Source organism: Rhamphochromis longiceps, linkage group LG2 (assembly GCF_057381845.1).
Source record: "Rhamphochromis longiceps isolate RC_006_pf linkage group LG2, R_longiceps_female_GT1.1, whole genome shotgun sequence".
Taxonomy (NCBI): domain Eukaryota; kingdom Metazoa; phylum Chordata; class Actinopteri; order Cichliformes; family Cichlidae; genus Rhamphochromis; species Rhamphochromis longiceps.
The window spans coordinates 37,684,834-37,704,210 of NC_140558.1; the positions used below are offsets into that span (position 1 = coordinate 37,684,834).

The 19,377-nt window shown below is 41.8% G+C and overlaps 1 protein-coding gene across 1 annotated transcript; it reads left to right on the forward strand.

The window, feature by feature from the left end:
• Positions 1 to 356: 356 nt before the first annotated feature.
• LOC146677856 (UDP-N-acetylglucosamine transferase subunit ALG13) lies at positions 357 to 7,295 on the forward strand. Its single transcript, XM_085427125.1, has 4 exons — positions 357 to 544; positions 2,585 to 2,747; positions 6,830 to 6,968; positions 7,068 to 7,295. The coding sequence occupies exons 1-4, from the start codon at positions 464 to 466 to the stop codon at positions 7,177 to 7,179; spliced, it is 495 nt and encodes a 164-aa protein (XP_085283251.1). The 5' UTR covers positions 357 to 463; the 3' UTR covers positions 7,180 to 7,295.
• The last annotated feature ends 12,082 nt before the right edge of the window (positions 7,296 to 19,377 follow it).

Genomic DNA, 19,377 nt, shown 5'->3' on the forward strand with positions numbered 1-19,377 from the left:
TTTATTATGATAACCTGAAAAATGTTGAAATGTAGTCTGATTATACTATTGTCCTCATCATAATCAATATTATTAGTATTAATAATAAACATGGGACATTATGTTTGTGTTTCATGGTGAAAAATATGTTGAAAAACCAAACGATTCCTGGAATTATTAATATTTTTTCATTCATGTTACCCTGCTCTTGCTTAACATTCCTGTCACTGAATCGACACCTTCCTGCATAAGCAGTAAACTGGTATTTTTCCATGCTGCAGCTCACACATACACATAGTACCCCTCGCAGAAACACCTCCGGTCCTATAGGTGGCGCCATGACGCGTTGTACGTCATAGCTGTGACGCCATCGGCTCTGAAGCGGAAGTAGCTGTCAGGTCTGCGGGTGCACGACGAAGATGTGGATGAGATGAAAACTGAAGTGCGTAAATTTAGAAAACCCGGGCAATTTCGCTGAGCAGACATGAAGACGGTGTTTGTAACTGTCGGCACCACGAGCTTCGACGAGCTGATTGAGAGCATCACTTCCTCTGAGGCCACTCAGGTGAGGAAAGTTACCTGAGGAGTTATTGAAGATGTGAATAGTGTGCAATAAACCACTGAAATCAGCAGGGCATAGGCCGTAGAGCTTTTAAAATCTATGAGCTCCCTATTATTTTTATGCAGGAATACTTTTATCTGTGACCAATATAAGTGGGCTAAATGTGCTCTGTTATTTTGCGGACAACCTCCCAGTTTTATGTTTAAAAACCAAGTGGAAGTTATCTCTGGCCATCTGTACATGTATTCACCGGTCAATTTATTAGGTATACCTTGCAATGACTGGTTTGGACTCCCTTTTGTCTGCAAAACTGTCTTAAATCTTTATAACATTCACTTATAACATATAACAAGGTGCTGAAAACATTCCTCACATAGTTTTGTTCATATTAACATGCTGGCGTCACATAGCTGGTGCACATCCATGACGGGAATCTCCCATTCCAACATATTCCATAAGTGCTCCATTTGATTTAGATTTGGTGACTCGTTGTCTTGTTCAGGAAAACAGGCTGAGGATTATGTGAGCTTTTTAACACGGTGTTATATCCTGTTGGAAGCAAGCATCAGAAGATGGTACACTGTGGTCATAAAATGAAAGATATAGTCAGAAATAATACTCTTAGACTTTAAATGATAATCAGTTGGCACTAAGAATGCAAAGAAATGTCAACAACACCATTACGCCAAAGGCAGCATGGAGCCGTGCTTTCATGATCCTACTGTTTGAATGTTCAAGAAATCAAGACTAATCAGACCAGGCAACATTTTCCGGTCATCTGTTTTCCACCGTTGGGGAGCTCATGTGAATTTTAGTCACAGCTGCCTGTTCTTAGCTGATGGGAGTGGCACCCGGTGTGCTCTTCTGCTGCCCAGCTGTTATGTGTTCAAAGATGCTCATCTGCATACCTTGATTGTAACAAGTGGTTATTTAAGTTACTGATGCCTTCTTATGATCTTAAAGCAGCCTGGCTATTTTCCTCTAACCTCTGGCATCTACAAGGCATTTTTACCCAGATGTTCACCTAATATTTTCTGGGCTTTTTTGTTTGTTTGTTTTTTAACCATTATCTCATGGTTTTGTAAGAATATCACAGTAGATCAGACGAGTTGCTCAAATACTGAGACTAACAACAAGGCCACTTTCAAGTCAGTTAAGTTCTTTTTCTGATGCTCAATTTGAACTTCAGCAGGTTGTCTTGACCATGTATTCAGGCACGGAAACATCGTCAACACCAGTTGCTACCATGTGATTGGTAGATTGGATATTTATCTAATGAGCAATTGAAAAGGTGCACCTAGCAATATTTAAAATAACAGTATTAATAAGAGTAGAATTTCATTCATGTGTGCAAAATAAAATACTGAACAATAAATATTTCTCTTCACCAAAATGGTCTCAGTATGTGCTACAGTAACTTAAATGTCTGTTAGAGCCCTAAATTTGCATTTTGTTTGATTTCTTTTTTTAAAAATCTCCCTTCAGCACCACAGTAATCATTGTGTCTTACTAATTTTCTAACAATATTGAAGAAATATAACTATAACGTGACAAAATATGGAACAAGTGAAGCGCTGTTCTCGAGCTTGATGGAAAATTAGCTGCCATTAAACAGGATGAGCAAATATTTATCAATTAATCCTAAACTACAACATGTACCATTATGTAGATGAATTAATTATAGGAAAATCTGTATAATAATAATAATAATAACAAATCCAGTATTCACAGCTTTTAAGTTGTGTTAGAGGTTAAAACACTGCACTGTGGTGATATAATGACATACGGGACTGTCTGTGTGCAGACAAAAGGAAATATGAAACCAAACCTGTGACGCTCGCAGGTATCAAGTTATGAATAAGGTTCTCAGGAAACTAATTCAAAAAGGTGCCGCAGGTGGCTCACACCTGCACAATGTGTATATCATATGACTGAAAGATATTCCCTCTAAAATCTTTCTGAAGTCTAAAAATGTCAATAATGTGTAAATTATTGATGTGAATTTGTGCTGCTTTCATACTAAGCAATTATTTTCTCCCTCAGGCTTTAAAGGCTCGTGGATATGAGCGTTTGGTGCTTCAGGTTGGAAGAGGTTCAGTTCTTCCAGCTGCTGACAGCTGTCCACACATCAGACTGGAGGCTTTTCGATTCAAAAACTCAATAGCAGAGGACATCAGTCAGGCCGATCTCGTCATCAGCCACGCAGGTAGGGCGATCAGGTGTCCTACACAGCTAATGCACTCCCGTCCCACACATGGTGACAGTTTATTTCATTTTTATTATCTCTAGTTGAAAATAAGAGTAAACAATTAGCTGGAAAAGAGATTTTTATATCTATGGATACATCTCTACAGAAACCCAAAGCGTCTGAAATTGGTTTAAATGGCTGTTGGAATTAAAAAGGTGAGATTCTTGCATAAAAGGAACCTCAGCTTCCATTTAAATTTATAAGAAACACATTCAAAAAACTTGCAGAGCCTCACTGTTGGTTGGTTGAGAGCTGCATGTAAATATCAATGCCCCCCGTGTCACAGCAGGAGTAAATGGAGGAAAGAAGATCTGCAAATCTTGAGCCTCACTCAAGCATTTCTTGAATGACTCACAGGATGAGCCAGTGTTGTGTCGACACATAACTATTGTTGCTAGCGGCCTGTCACAAAAACAGATAATTTGTTCTCATTTCTTTAGTTCTAATTGAAAACTTGACATACCTCGACATGGTGTGCACTGTGTCCTTAAAAAAGTTTGAGTAAATGGCAAAGACCTGAGAGATGCACCTGGTCCATCTACTGTTCACTGAAGCCTCATTAGAAACGGTGTGGACGGGTGGCTGTTAGCAAGACATTTATAAGGAGGGGAAATGGAGAGAAAAGGCTGAGGTGGAACAAATTACTCAAGAACTGGACTGAAAATCAGTGGCAACAGCTTTTATGGAGTGATGAATCTAATTATGTATGCATATTTCATAAAAAATCCCTCCATAAGCTTCAACTGGTTCAGAACTCTGCTGCTCGCATTATCACCAGAACCCCCTCCTACCAGCACATCACCCCTGTTCTTCAGGAACTTCACTGGCTCCCTGTGAAATTCCGGATAATTTTCAAACTTCTTCTGCTCACCTTCAAGGCCATTCATAACCTCGCTCCTCCTTACCTTTCTGACCTGTTAACCACCACCTGTTCTGCCCGTTCACTTCGTTCTTCTTTTTTTATCCAGCTTACTGCACCTTCCTTCCGCCTCACCACCATGGGAAGCAGAGCTTTCAGCTGCTCTGCTCCCAGGCTGTGGAACTCTCTGCTCCCAGAAATAAGAAACATTGGTTCTCTCCCACAGTTTAAATCCCAACTCAAAACTCATCTGTTCAAATCTGCATATTCACTGTGAATCCACTGTTTGTTAATTTTATCTTGTGCTTTTATTTTATTGTTCTTATTCTGCCATTGTTTTACTAAGTGTTTTATCCTATTGTAAAGTGTCCTTGGGTGACTTGAAAGGCGCTCACAAATAAAATTTATTATTATTATTATTATTAAATTGCTTCATATTTAATGGTTTTAAAAAAGAAGACAGTTTTTTGTTTTTTTTTAAATAAAAATATCACACCAACATATAAGTATGCAGCCAGGATCCTGCATGACTCCACTCCTGCCAAATGAAGGTTAATCCACCAACCATTGCAGCTCTGATATGGATGTGGGCCCCGTGTGTTTAATGAACACAAGGAAAGCATGCGATAATTTTTAAGTGTTAAAAGACCTTCCCGGAAAACATAAGTCAAAGCAAAAGAAATGTTTCATCAGTGTACAAACACAAGACTGATGATTAATGGTGCAGCCGTACGAGGGCCTCCGAGTGGAGTTGGAGTTACAAACAGGAGGATATTCATAACAAAGCAGTTTTCAGACAGAGCTAAACGCTTTTAAAATATGACTGAAGACCAGGCCTTTTGCCTCTAGAGGCACTTGAAGCTGCAAATGACTGTTTCCTTTACAAGTTACTACTGTGTATCTGTTGTGTAAATAGATCGGTCTGTAAAGTGTCAGAATGGCTGTAAAAGGCTGGTAGGGATGGGGATTGATAAGAAATTAGCGATTCAGATTCCATTGTCAATATCAGTTATTCATTAGATTCCTTATTGATTCTCATTGGCTCAGTTTTGAGAGTCACCACCATTGCTAAGCAGCAATAAAGAAATTACTTTCATGCAAAGTCGTTACTCATAAAGTAATTATTACACATATTACACTTACTAACATTTCCAAGGAATTAGACGACTTGGAACTGGTTTTCTACAAGAACCAGTTCCCATCCCATCCCCACAGATGGGACACTTTTTTTTTTCTCATTTCCACATTTTTACTCCTGACCCAGTGTCTAAAACTGACAAACATCCCGAGCTTACTGTCACACAAAACAAGAGCAGAAAACTGCAGCTGGAGCCATCAGTGTTGACAAATGGTTGTCTGGTTTAAATAAAGTAAATTCTTCTTTTAATCGGCTGAGTTTGCTCTTAGTCTTGAGCCACTGCTGTGTCTTTTTACTTGGTCCTGTTTTCCTCTCCCAGTAGACCCATTTACACAGAAGACATTTGACATGTCAGAGAAGGAAAAGCACAGGTGCAATTAATAACTCTCATGATGGCTGTTTTCCGTCTGGATGAGTCAGGTCTGTGGTTTGTTAATGTACTGTTGGCTCTCTAGAGAGGCCTCCTGGGATATTTAATGGGCCATTATTAATGTTATTTGTATTAATTATAAACAGGTGGTTAATTTAGAGAACTAAGAAGAAAATGTCAAATAAACTGTAGAGAAGACCAAAGTAAGGATTTAAAAATATGGTAATAATAAAAGTGCAGCTACAGTACAGTGTAAGAGTGACAAACAAAAACATTAAAGTGAACCTATTATGTTCATTTCCAGCTCCCTATTTTTCTACTTGGGCTCTATTAAAGTATATTTGTATGAGTCACAGTTAAAAATGACTCTCGTTTATCTTACTGTGCAACTCCTGAGTTTGTCCTCTGCCTGAAACGAGCTTTTTTCTTTTTTCTTTTTAACCCTTTAAGCCATCTGTCTTCTGACTGGCTGCCTGTCATAACCAGAAAGTTTAAACAGCGTGTAGGCGGGGCTTCAGTGCACGAGGTGGTCAAATTAGAGACATCTATTTTCAGTGATGTCTCAAAGCAAAAACAGGAGAAAAAACTGCCTGAAGCGGTTTGTTACAGCTCACAGAGATACCTTGTACATTTCCTAACCTCATTATGGGGTGGATCAGGAGGTAGAGTAGGTCAGCCACTAATCGGAAGGTTGGTGGTTCGATTCCTTTTTGCTCCGATTGCGTTTTTAGACTCATAACATCAAAATAAACACATTGGAAAGATGTCTGAGGTCCTGTTGAGACATAATTTGTCTAGAAACTCTTAATATTCTTAGATTTTTGTCATTTACATAATAGCCACCTTCATTAATTCAGCCAACAATAAACAGGCCACAGCATGCTCGTGTGATGGATTACCAGTTGCAAGATTACAATGAAGTTGCTATAAAACTTTCCAACAAAATGTTGTTGTTTTTTCTTTAACTTGGGTTCTAGTTACAAATAATCCTGGGAATACAAACAGTGCAGCTGCCCAATAAAGACAACTGCAGATCCACCAAATGTGCTGCAGCGGGTTTCATAAGCAGAATCGTCTTTCTGCTCTGTGTTGTTGAAGAAATGGCTCAAAGGCATGTTTTCCATAGCTGTGATGGTATTTTAGTATACAGTGGGTTTACCAACCAGGAGAGTGGGTTGGTAAAGTGAGCTACTGACAAGCATACTGTTTATATAGAAGCACAAGAGGATGGGAGAGGGCAACAATCAGTGGGGTGTATAGTTTGTATATAGTTGTAAAACATCAAGGGTCAGGTAGACAATGAGGGAGTGTTGTGACAGGATCATGACTAAGACATAAACGGGTAAAACAGAGGGGTGATCAGGAAGTCACACTCCAGGGAATAGAAAACTTCCTACATGGACAGTTTGCTACTGTTTACTACTCCATAGTAGCATCGACACAGTGAGACTGTCTTGACAATCTTCAACAGCATTGACCTGCACAGAGCTGATGAGAAGCGCAGGAAGTGAGATACAGGAATGCAGCAGAGAATCCAGTTAGGTTTCAGACCCTCTGCAGAGTAAAATCTCAGCGGAGAATGAAACGGATACTTATCAGCGGTGTGACGTCACACAGATACACACCCGGTGTATTCCCTGGGTAAGAATCTCAGTGTTGTTCTTCCTCCTCAGGGGCAGGAAGCTGTCTGGAGGCTCTCGGTGCAGGCAAATCTCTGCTGGTCGTAGTCAATGATAAACTGATGGACAACCACCAGCTGGAGTTGGCCAGACAGCTGCACATAGACTCCCACCTGTTGTACTGCACGTGCAGGTATGTGCTCCTACACAGAACCCACATGCAGCTGATTCATGTGAGAATTATCAGTCAGATTGAAGTAACAGCTGTTTGTCTCTGGATGAAATGTTTCAGCACCCTGACAGAAACTCTAAGGACCATGGACCTCTCAGTCCTGCAGCCCTTCCCGCCTGGACAGCCAAAGAAATTTGCAGACTTTATGGACAAAGCTCTTGGCATTAAGTGAAAAGTCTATATCTGCATGATGTCGTGTTATGTACCTGTACGATACACAGATGACACTATGATGTGTTATATTTTTGTATGCAATAATGATACACATCTAAAAACAACTCAATACAACCCTGCTGTATATTTTTAATTATTTTGTATGTTCTAGATTTGTCTTCTAAAGACGTTTTATATGAATGCATCGAATTTTAAGGTGCTCATTTCAAGTGTTTGGTGTCAAGGAAAAATTGAGGAAAGAGAAAAGAGTGAAGCTCTCTGACCTAGTTGCATTTCTTTATTGTGTTGACATGTCCTATTTAGATGTCTCTGTGGAGCATCCAGGTGGATGCTGCGGCGGTGGATGTGTTAAAACTGCAAGCTGTGATGGAGGGTAATGACATATCAGAGGGAGAAATGGGGGAATCTGCAGCTTTAATAGACTGCCAGATTGTTGTGTGTGTGTGTGTGTGTGTGTGTGTGTGTGTGTGTGTGTGAGAGAGAGAGAGAGATGCAATCCAGCTTGGGGTGCCTGCCTGAACTAGCTCACAGGCTATGCTTCATTTGTAGCTATTTTTAGAACTGCTGTTAAATTTCTTGGGGGAAAAAGACTCACGTGCACTGGATATGATGAATGATTTCAAGTTAAGTGAGCGTCTTTCTCTGGAAAGAATAACAGACATACTGAAAAACAATTAAAATACATTTAAAAGGTGCTGGAAGCCTGTTTGAACTTTAGAAATGATTTGGACGTTACAGAAAGCCGAACGGGGTGAGGGTTGTAAATCATGTAGTGTTTGGTTCATTGCATCGTGTAGATTTTTCTGTAAATTTAAACATCTCTTAGACTGAGTGAAAATAATGTTTACAAGATTGCTTATTTATGAAGTAAACACGATCTGCAGTTTTTCTGTTTTATTATGGTGTTTGTTAGTATTTATTGCCATGTTTGATTTATTTAAAGTCCACTGTGACTTTTTGAACGCATGTGTCATAGTCTTGAGAGACTGCTTGACTGAGGCCTAACTCTGGCTGCAGGCCTGTGATTGTGCATTTTTCCACCTCATTTATTTCTGTGTCCGCTGCCCTCCCACGACTCTGACTCGGAACAAGCTTTAGGACTTTGAAAGTCCACAAACTCCAGAACAACCTGAATAACTGTGCATGGATTTCTCAATGTAAATGATTTCTACTTCAAACAAAAGGCTGCTCTGGTTGTTCTCATGTTTGCCACAAGGGTGAGATGATGTTTAAATTTGTAGCCATGTGGGGGAATTGCTGCAGGGAGTTTTTGCAAAACAGTAGAGGAGAAGTGGTATTTTAAAATAGCTTAGCTTGGATAAGAGCCACCACCATCTGCTTCAGTGATCAGTCCAAGAGGTGCTTTAATAAATCATAGCATCAGAGAAGAGGTATACACTATATGTATCTTCGATGCTTTGAAATGAGAGGCTTTTGTTTTAATACATATTATATGTTTTCTGTTTTTGAGCCAGTGTAACACTTTAAATGCACTTTTATAGAGTCTGTGCATCAGAGGTGGAGTCAGTGGAGGACCACAAGCCTACCAAACATAGAACTGAAGCTATATCCAGTCTTTCCTTTTTCTTTCTTTCTCTTTTTTTTTTTATTACATCCAGTTTCTGGTGCTTCTGCCAGTCCTGATTGCAGTCTGAGCTGGCCACCACCTCCAGCTCTTCCAGAGGGAACTGAGGCATTCCCAAGCCAGCAAAGAAATGCCATCTCTCCAGCTGTACCCTGCGGTCTCCTCCAGGAAGACGTTTTTTGGGGTTTTGTTTTTATTTGTTTTACAGAACCATTTCTCTATGCCCCGAAATATCTGATTTAACAAAAAAAAAGGGAAAAAAAATCTTTGAAAAAAACCTAACCTCAAGGTAAGTGGGGAGTGGGGTGATGCTAATTTAACTGTGCAGATCTTAAAGGGAGATTAGTCATATAAACCAGTTTTATAGCAAATAATCTGTAAAAACGGTCACTGTCGATGATCTTTTTAAAAAAGTACAGTTTACATTATGTGTTAAGAGATAGTGATCCCCTTCCTGCTCTCTACACACTGCGAATCATGTACAGATTATTACCACACTCTCAGTATGTGAGCAGAAAATACAGATCACTTGGTAGGTAGGTAAACTCTGAAAACTAGCATAAAGTTAAATGCATTGCTTAACATAAAGTAGGACCCATTTATAGTGTAATTAGCCTATGAGCTGGTTAACAATTTAAAAAAAATAAATAAACAAAAAAGCAAACTTAAATATGTGAGTCTTCATGGTGTGGTTCTACATGGCAGCCAAGTCTGCAGAAGCAAATATGAGTGAAAATATCACAATTTAGATGATTTGGCCTTCAGTGAATTGCTACACAGGGAAGAAAGGTTACATCAGTTTCTGTGCTGCGTCACTGCAAGTAATGACCATCCCTACAAGGGTGATCTGGCTCCTGTATTTCACGCAATATCTTTGAAATAGAGGAAAAGTGTGAATACTGGTCATGCACTGCTGAGTCTTCATTTCTTCATCGAGACAATGGTTTGCTAAACAGGAAATGATTGGTGAGAGGCAGCACGTCGCAGATTTGGCTCTTCAGCCTCTTGACAGTGTTTAAAGTCACAACAGGAAGTATTTCAGTCCACTGTGACCACAGACGCTGGAGAGCAACAACTGATAAGCTGCTAATGTTTCACCAAGTCGCATATTAAACCTGTTCATGTCCGAATGATTGTCATTTATTGTTAACTTCCCATATTTCCACAAGTATAGATGGCTTTTAAATCAGTTTCAGTTTCAGATTTTCGTATAGGAGGAGTGAACCCGAACACGGCAGATTTTCTTCTCAGGAAAGTCCCTGGTCGTTGTTTCTAGACGAATTTCAGTGGAAGCGCAGGACTTGCTCTGAAAGGAACTCGGGTTATAGTTTAGCTTTTTTTTTTTTCACCAATCAAGTGTGTCACAGCTGCTTCTGAGGAAGGTGCTAAAGGAAGTATATTCATAGAATCGAATTCTATAAACCAGGTGGCTCTTATATCCTCATCAGCTTAATTAAATAAATAATTGCTTTGATATGACAAATGAAAAGAAATATAAATGATGGGATGACACCACATAATGACACAGCGAACTTCATATAGGCAAGTACTCAAAACACATTAGTGACAGGCTATATTTGGTGTTACAACCCGAAATCAGATCTAACTGAATAGAAGCCACAAGGCACAACATGCAATCTGAGTTATTACTTGAATTTAAAGCTGCTTTCCATACATAGATACACTTATGCCAAATTCATTAGGTACACCTTAAACCTCTTATTAATGCAGATTTCTAATGATCCAATCACAGGGAATCTTCTTGGTCCATTTAGTCATCAAGACAACTTGCTGAAGTTCAAACTATCAGAATGAGAAAGAAAGGTGATATAGTGGACTTTGAATGTGGCATGAGCGTAAGGGTGTTCTGAGTATTTCACAGACTGCTGCTCTGCTAGGATTATTTCTCACACAGCCATCTGTAGGTTTTACCAAGAATGGTCTGAAAAGAGAAATATCCAGTGGATGGCAGTTCTCTGGGTGAAAATGCCTTGCTGATGTCAGAGAAGAGTGGCCACATTGCTTCAAGATCATAAGAATGCACATGCACAAGAAAGCTCTGAATGTATTTCAAACCTTGAAGCAGATGGACCACAGCAGCAGAAGACCACACTGGGTACTGGCCAGTAGAAGATCCTGCTGTGGTTTTTAGATGATGGGGTCAAAATTTGTTGTAAATGACACAAAAAAATGGATTCCTCCTTCCTCATATTAGCAACTCAGGCTAGTGGTGATGTTATAATGGCGTCGGAGATATTTTTTGGCACTATTTGGGCTCTGAGTACCGACTGAGCATCGTCTAAATCCCACAGCCTTCTTGAATATCATTTCTTTATGATCACAGTGTGCCCATCTTCTGATGGCTGCTTCCTGGAGGATAACGCACCATATCAGAAAGCTCAAATTTTCTCAAACGGGCTTCTTGAAAGTGACAATTCAAGAATGTGACAATTTCACTCAAATGGCCTTCACAGTCCCATCACGGATGTACAGCTGAAACGACTTTGTGATGCTATTGTGTCAATATGGACCAACATCTCTCAGGAATGTCTCCAGCTCCTTGTTGAATCTGTGCAATGAAGAATTAAGCCAGTTCTAAATGCAAAAGGATGTCCAACCCAGTTCTAGGAAGATGTACCTAAGAGAGTGGCCAGTATGTACACTTGGGCTCTTCTGTATTTTAATTTCCCCGTCAAATGTTATTTAAATCTATTACTATTCTTAACCTTCAAGTCACTGATACCACACACATATATTTAGAAGTACCTGGCTAACAGTTTTTGATTGAATCATGAGTAACAGGCTCACAGCACCAAAAGGTACTCCTGCCAGTGCCTCAAGGCAGATACTTTATGGCCCAAGTGATGATGAAAACAGCTCAGGTTAACTTCTTTTCTTTCTTTTTTTTAAGCAATTGAAACCTACAATTAATTATACTGGAGCATTTTAGAATATCTGTCATAGATACAATAAACAGTGTAGGCATGATAAACACAAATAGAGCCATATAATGTGGGTCATTATGAACCCACTGGGTCATTTCACTCATCGAATAGCTTCATTATGTGAGGGTTAATGTCTGACTGAAAAACCTCCTCAGTCTAAATGACCTCTCAGGCATTTTACTTTTTTTCTTTCTTTCTTTAATTCAGCTCCAGTTTGGACTGCTTCTGTCTGGCACACAATTAGATTCACATGATGTTTGTGCAAACTGCGGGTTAATCTAATAGAGATGAACTGACTAAAGTTAGTAAAGCTGTTGTGTGGTAATGTTTGATGAGTCATGGCTGTGGCAACAATGCTTTCATGTTGCTTAATGGCCCTGTATACTCCCCCACACTCTCTTAAAACTGGCGTGCCAGGAATTCCAGTTTTCAGATTTAAAGAAAATCTAGTTATTCAGCAAATTTGTTTTACAAACACATCAACTCATAGCAAGGAAATATGTGGTTATAAGCAATCTTTTGCATATTTATATGGTTTCTTTTCTTGTGTTTTGTGCACTCTTTTATATGTTTACAAGTTGGAAATTGGGAAATATTACTTTAATGTTACTAAATTCTTAATAGAAATGAAGTGCTTGTAATGTTAGTGAAAGTTATGACTCCTGCACGCAGAAAGCAACTGGATTTGAAGTATAGCAGTAAGCTCTCTGATACACAAATGGCTCATTCTGAGTGGACTGAATACATCCATACAAAAAGTAACAGCTGGGTCAACGCTGAGGGTCAGTCAAACAGCTCTGAATGCAGTGGTCAGTTGTGGATATCACATGGCAAGAGGAACTTGAATCAGTGCTGGTTGTGTGCTACATCAGATCATTCCTTTTAACTGATTCACTGTGTGACAGCGAGATGATTGAGATTTTACCGTCTCCTCTGCAAAGTTTTGCGTGACTTACAGACTTGTTGGAGATAAGCCACATTTTATGAAGCTCAGCTGTTTAATCGGATGTGTGGTTTTATTTCAACTTCCCCTTGTGGCTTTGAAAAGTCAGTAATTGATCCATCCGTCTTAGTTGCACTGTCTCTGTTGCTTCAGCTTTAGTGGAATTATCCAGTTTGGTAATGTTGCCATACCAGTTGGTTAATGGCTAGACACAGTACACTGTGGAATATTACGTGTCTGTGTAGCTGCTAAACATCTTGTGCCAGTATTCCTACCACATCCTTCCATGAAGATTTTACACAAGATTTTTAAATTATGTAAAATGAGTGCGTTAGCTGTAATGGTGTTGCTACGATCAAATTTTGAAATCTGATTGTTTCATTTAATTGTGTTGCTGTGCCAATGCAGCCATAGGGGGAAATTACAGGGGTAAAAGGGAGATTCCCTTTTTCTGGAAAAAGGTCCCCTCAGTGGAACTCTGTGAATACAACTATTTATCAAAAACAATCAAGTTAAAGTTTTCGAAACTAGTAGTTCAGTCCACTGCCATCATTTGTGTGAGACACTGTTCTTTATTACCATTCGAAATAATAAAGCATTTTTAGAGATGGAGAAGCATAAAGGACGGATGAGGCCACTGTGACAGCACCCATCGGTCCTGGTAGAGGGCCGATATGGTTGTGTGTTGGTTCGATGATGGGCTTTGCAAACTGTTGTCTCCCCTGCTGTAGCTGTTTACTCCCTCCAGGGTTCAGGGCCAAAAATGTGTGATCCGTGGGCTTCTCTTTGTTTGTGTTTGTGTTTTTGTTGTTGTTGGTCATTTTGCTTAGCTGCTGCCCTGGAGAAGTGAAACTAAGTGTTAGAAATAATGAAACCTGCCCCCTGGGCCACACTGCCTGTGCTTTTCATTCTGCCCAACGCACAGCATTACCACTGTCAGGCTATGCACAGCAGTTTTTTGGGACTACACGCAAGGACATCTGCATAGGTTGCATGCCCGAAATCTTTCAGTATGTATGGCTAGAGACATGAAATCCTCTTTATGAAGGCTCAAGCTGAGCAATTATGCTGTCGGCATCGTGGAGATTTGAGACCAGATGTGACGAAGCAGGGGTGGATTTGACTGTAACTGACAAATCTTTAGTCTGTGAGCATGTTCTGAATAATCCTCCTTTTTAATAATGATCATAATTTACAACATTAAATTCACAATTTATTCAGTGTGACGTGAAGCAACAGAGCCCATAAAGATGTGGGGCAGTTAAAACAGACAAACAGCCAAAAATCTTTTTGGATCCACAGAAGTCGCCCTTGCAGATGTCAGGCATTTCACCCTGAAACCCTGAAGCTACATCCATCTTTTATATTGCCTATGTCTAACCAGAATGCATTAAGTCACAGTTAAATCTTCTGCTTTATTGTAGCAGCTTATTGTTACAAGACAGCAATGTCTCCTCATGCAGCATCTCCTGAGGTCTATCCAGGATTACTCAATGAATTATCAGATGATTTAGTAGGGTATTTTTTCCCCTGATATAATCTCCTGATTTCATATACACCCCCACATACACTGATTCTTTCTCCCCCTATTTAAATCCTGTAAATCCCCGTGGTTAGCTTGAGGTTGAGGTTGGAGCTCTGCACAAGCTAGTCAGCCTCTTTCCCTAAACCAAAACTAGGAGCCTCATTTCTTTATGGAAGTATAAATCACATGTGGTCTAAAATAACATTGTATATTGTGCCATTAACTGAGAAGACTGATTATCAGACATGATGATCAGTCCTTGTGATTAGTCACAAGGAAAATTACTGGTGTCTCTAAAGGAGGAATGGTGAGAAAACCAGAAAACCTGTGTTGAAAACTTGGATGGAGTGTTTTTTTCGCAGTCTTTTAGCAGCCTTTGCAGTCTTAATGAAAATGCCTGTTAATGTCAGTAAACAGGAAATCAAGAGCAAGGCATGAACAGCCCCTGCTTGAAAAACAAAACAAAACATGAGGCCAGGGTGTCTTTATATCTCTGCATATACAATGCAGGCCTAAAATCAACTCACCTCCTAATCTCTAACCTGAAAGCAGACTAACTGAATAACTTTCACATGCAAAAGCTGGAAATGCTCCTTTTTTAAACTCCAGGTATCAGATTAATATCATATCAGATTTATATCAAAACTACCAAGACAAGGGTGTATTTATAGCCGATGCCTTAGAGCAAACTACAACTAACTACGTTGTGGGTGTCATGCTAAGAGCTTCTTTCGTCTAACAATAAATATATAAGAGAAGAACTGATGATAAATCAGATGACAGAGGACTTTTCCCAAACATAGGAACCTGTGGTAGACTACTACACGGACAACAACTACATCACTTAACCTGACCTAAACATACCTACTACACAGACTTGGGTTTATTTTGTATGTTTGTTAACTTCTGCTTTAAAATCAGTGTAGTTTCAGTTTCCTGGATGACATTGCTCATTTATTTTCACTTTTGTTGTTAAAAAATGTTTTATTTCACCTTAGTTCATTTCAAAGGTTCACACTATAGATTCGATAGTCCCCCCCCCCCCCCCCCCAAACTACCGTCTACTGTTAATTTGATTTGAATTTACTAAAATGTTTTTTGCTTGTTTTCTCACAGTTGCTTGAGTTTTTAGTTTAAATTTAGTTAACCATCATAACCTCAGCCAGTGTGGGCAGGGGCTGTCTACACCAAGCAAAATGTCAAAAGTGGGAACCTGCCTACCCACAGTCATTTTCAGTGATATACCAAGAAGTGCTGTTACAGTACAAAATACTGTTTTAAAGGTGAAGATTTACGAAAACCGCATTGTTCCTCCTGTATCCGAGGTTCGACTAACGGACGAACTCTCCTTTCCAGCACCCTGGCATAGACTTTCCCAGGGAGGCTGAGGAGTGTGATCCCCCTGTAGTTGGAACACACCCTCCGGTCCCCTTTCTTAAAGATGGGGACCACCACCCCGGTCTGCCAGTCCACAGGTACTGCCCCTGATCTCCACGCAACATTGCAGAGGCGTGTCAACCAGGACAGCCCTACAACGTCCAGAGCCTTCAGGAACTCGGGGCGGACCTCATCAACACCAGGGGCTCTGCCACCAAGGAGTTGTTTAACTGCCTCAGTGACCTCGCCCCCGGAAATTGGCGGGTCATTCCCCTCATCCCCAGACTCTGCTTCCTCCTCGGAAGACGTGTCAGTGGGATTAAGGAGGTCCTCGAAGTATTCCTTCCACCGCCTGACAATTTTCTCAGTCGACGTCAGCAGCGCTCCGCCAGCACTATACACAGTGCAGGTAGAGCACCGCTTTCCCCTCCTGAGATGTCTGACGGTTTGCCAGAATCTCTTCGAGGCAGTCCGAAAGTCTTTTTCCATGGCCTCTCCGAACTCCTCCCACACCCGAGTTTTTGCTTCAGCCACTGCCCGAGCCGCATTCCGCTTGGCCTGTCGATACCTGTCGGCTGCCTCCGGAGTCCCACAGGCTAACCAAGCCCGATAGGACTCCTTCTTCAGCCTGGTGGCTCCCTTCACCCCTGGTGTCCACCATTTGGTTCGGGGATTACCACCACGGCAGGCACCAACCACCTTGCGGCCGCAGCTCAATGCAGCAGTTTCGGCAATGGAGACGCTGAACATGGTCCATTCGGACTCAATGTCCTCAGTCTCCCTCGGAATGCTGTTGAAGCTCTGCCGGAGGTGTGCGTTGAAGATCTCGCGGACTGGGGCCTCTGCTAGACGTTCCCAGCACACCCTCACTACGCGTTTAGGTGCACCAGGTCTGTCCAGCGTCTTCCCCCGCCACCTGATCCAACTCACCACCAGGTGGTGATCAGTTGACAGCTCAGCCCCTCTCTTTACCCTTTGTCTCCGGTTCTGTTCATAATTTTTATGGACAGGATTTCTAGGCGCAGCCAAGTGGCGGAGGGCTTTCGCTTTGGTGGCCTCAGAATCTCATCTCTGATTTTTGCAGATGATGTGTTTCTGTTGGCTTCATCGGGTGAGGGCCTCCAGCTCGCACTGGAACGGTTCGCAGCCGAGTGTGAAGCAGCGGGAATGAGGATCAGCACCTCCAAATCTGAGGCCATAGTTCTCAGCCGGAAAAGGGTGGAGTGCCCACTCCGGGTCGGGGATGAGTTCCTGCCCCAAGTGGAGGAGTTCAAGTATCTCGGGGTCTTGTTCGCGAGTGATGGGAGAAGGGAGCCGGAGATCGACAGACGGATTGGGGCTGCAACTGCAGTAATGCGGACGCTGCACCGGTCCGTCGTGGTGAAGAGGGAGCTGAGTGTAAAAGCGAAGCTCTCAATTTACCGGTCGATCTACGTCCCTACCCTCACCTATGGCCACGAGCTGTGGGTAGTGACCGAAAGAACGAGATCGCGGATACAAGCGGCAGAAATGAGCTTCCTCCGAAGGGTGGCTGGCCTCTCCCTTAGAGATAGGGTGAGAAGTTCGGCCATCTGGGAGGGGCTCAGAGTAGAGCAGCTGCTGCTCCACATCGAAAGGAGCCAGCTGAGGTGGTTCGGGCATCTGACAAGGATGCCCCCTGGGCGCCTCCTGGGTGATGTGTTCCAGGCATGTCCCACTGGGAGGAGGCCCCAGGGCAGACCCAGGACACGCTGGAGAGATTATATCTCTCGGCTGGCCTGGGAACGCCTTGGTATTCCCCCGGATAAGCTGGAGGAGGTGGCTGGGGAGAGGGAGGTCTGGGCCTCTTTGCTTAGGCTGCTGCCCCCGCGACCCGGCCCCGGACAAAGCGGATGAAGATGGATGGGATGGATGGAGGTGAAGATTTATTAATAAGACTGTAAATGTGTCTTTTGTGGGCTGGAAAATAAAAGTATTTCTCATCTGTTTTTCTACCATAAACACACTATTTTGAACAGGTATAGCTACCTTTATAAACAATGCCAAGATAAAAAAATATATATTTTACTTTACCCAAAATGAGTTGAAAAGAACCTATCCTGACCTTCTTGCTGTACCAACCTTCACAGCAGGAAGGTCCTGGGTTTAAAACCACTGGGCAGGTAGGGACTTTTTCCCTGTGACTGGGTTCCCTCTGGATACTCCAGCTTCCTCCCAGTCCTAAGACATGCATGGGGTTAGGTTAATTGGTGATGCTGAAGTGGCTGTAGGTGTGAATGGTAGTGTGTTAGCCCTGTGATGGGCTGGTGTACCCTGCCTCACACACCATGACAGCTGTGGTATGTTCAAACCCCACCATGACCCTAAAATGGATAAACAGCTAAGAAAGAAAAGTAATGACTTTTGTAAAATTCCACAATCAGGAACCACGTACAGGCTTTGTTGGTGGTCTAAACAATATAGCACCTCCTAATATAACGTAAAAATAAGACATAAAGCCATTCTCCTTATTGAATCTTTTTCTTCTTCTTGCGACAGCTCTACTTCTGTCACAAATCATGCCTGACACTCTTCTCTACCCTCTCTGCACTCTCAACTTCACCTCTCTTGTGCCCCATCTGTTGCTTTGGATGGTTGACTCCAGGTATTTAAACTCGTCCGCCTTCACTACCTCTGCTCTTTTTAGCTTCAGTGTTAAACCTGTCTCCCTCTCATACACACGTGTCATTTCTTGCTTCTACTGAGTTTCATTCCTCTTCTATCCAGAGCATACCTCTTCCACCTCTTCTCTACTCTCACTACAGATCACGTAGTCATCTGCAGACATCAGAGTCCACAGAGACTCCATTCTGGCCTCATTTGTCCACCATCACTGCAAACAATTAGGGCCTCAATGGTGATCCATGATGTAATCCCACCCTCACCTTGAAGCCATCTGTCACTCCAGCTGCACACCTCACCACTGTCTTGCTGTCGTTATACATACCCTGCACCACCCTCACGTGCTTCTCTGCCCCTCCACTCTTGGTATTGATCATACCCTTTCTCTAGACCCACAAAGACACAGTCCAGCTCCTGAGCTCCTCTACACTTCTCCATCAAAAATCTCAAAACAAACATCACATCTGTATGTGCCCTCTTGGCATTGCTAATCCCAATGTCTCTTTTCTAAACCTAACTTTAACATCTTTCCCCACAGCTTCATGGCTTAAGTGTTGCTACAACTCTGCACATCACCCTTGTTCTTTAAAAATTGGCACCAGCACACTTCTCCTTTCCTCATTCTTCAAGATTGCGTTAACAAATCTGGTTAAAAAGTCCCTCTCCCCTAGACATCTCCACACTTCTACAGGCATTCAGTTGCATTTCTACTCTTCATCATCTTCATAGCTACCTTCACTTCCTCCTCACTAATCCTCTGAAATGGATAAGCAGTTAAGACAAAGAATTAGGATGCATCTAATTTCCACCCTGGCATTATTACATATAATCGTGTTTAGTATAGTGCTTTGTTTGTTCTCTTGTTTGCTTTTTCTTCTCCTTGTTTGTCTCTTTTTCTTTCATCTGTGGACTTTTTTGCAGTTCTGTTTATGATGTTGATGAAAATAAAGTTGGGGGAGGGGAACCTGTGCGTTCTTGAAGTCTTTAGTGGCAGCTAAAATAACACGGAGTGCTCCTTCCTAGTAACTTTCCCGTCCCAGGGTAAGTTAGTAGTCCAGCCCCGCGGTCTGCCCGGCCTGTTTTCGCCTCTCTCTGCTCGGTTGTTTGCAGATGTTCATTAGCATTTGGAGCTCCGCCCCCCTGCGCTCTGATTGGACGCACTGTTACTGGAGCTGTCAGCT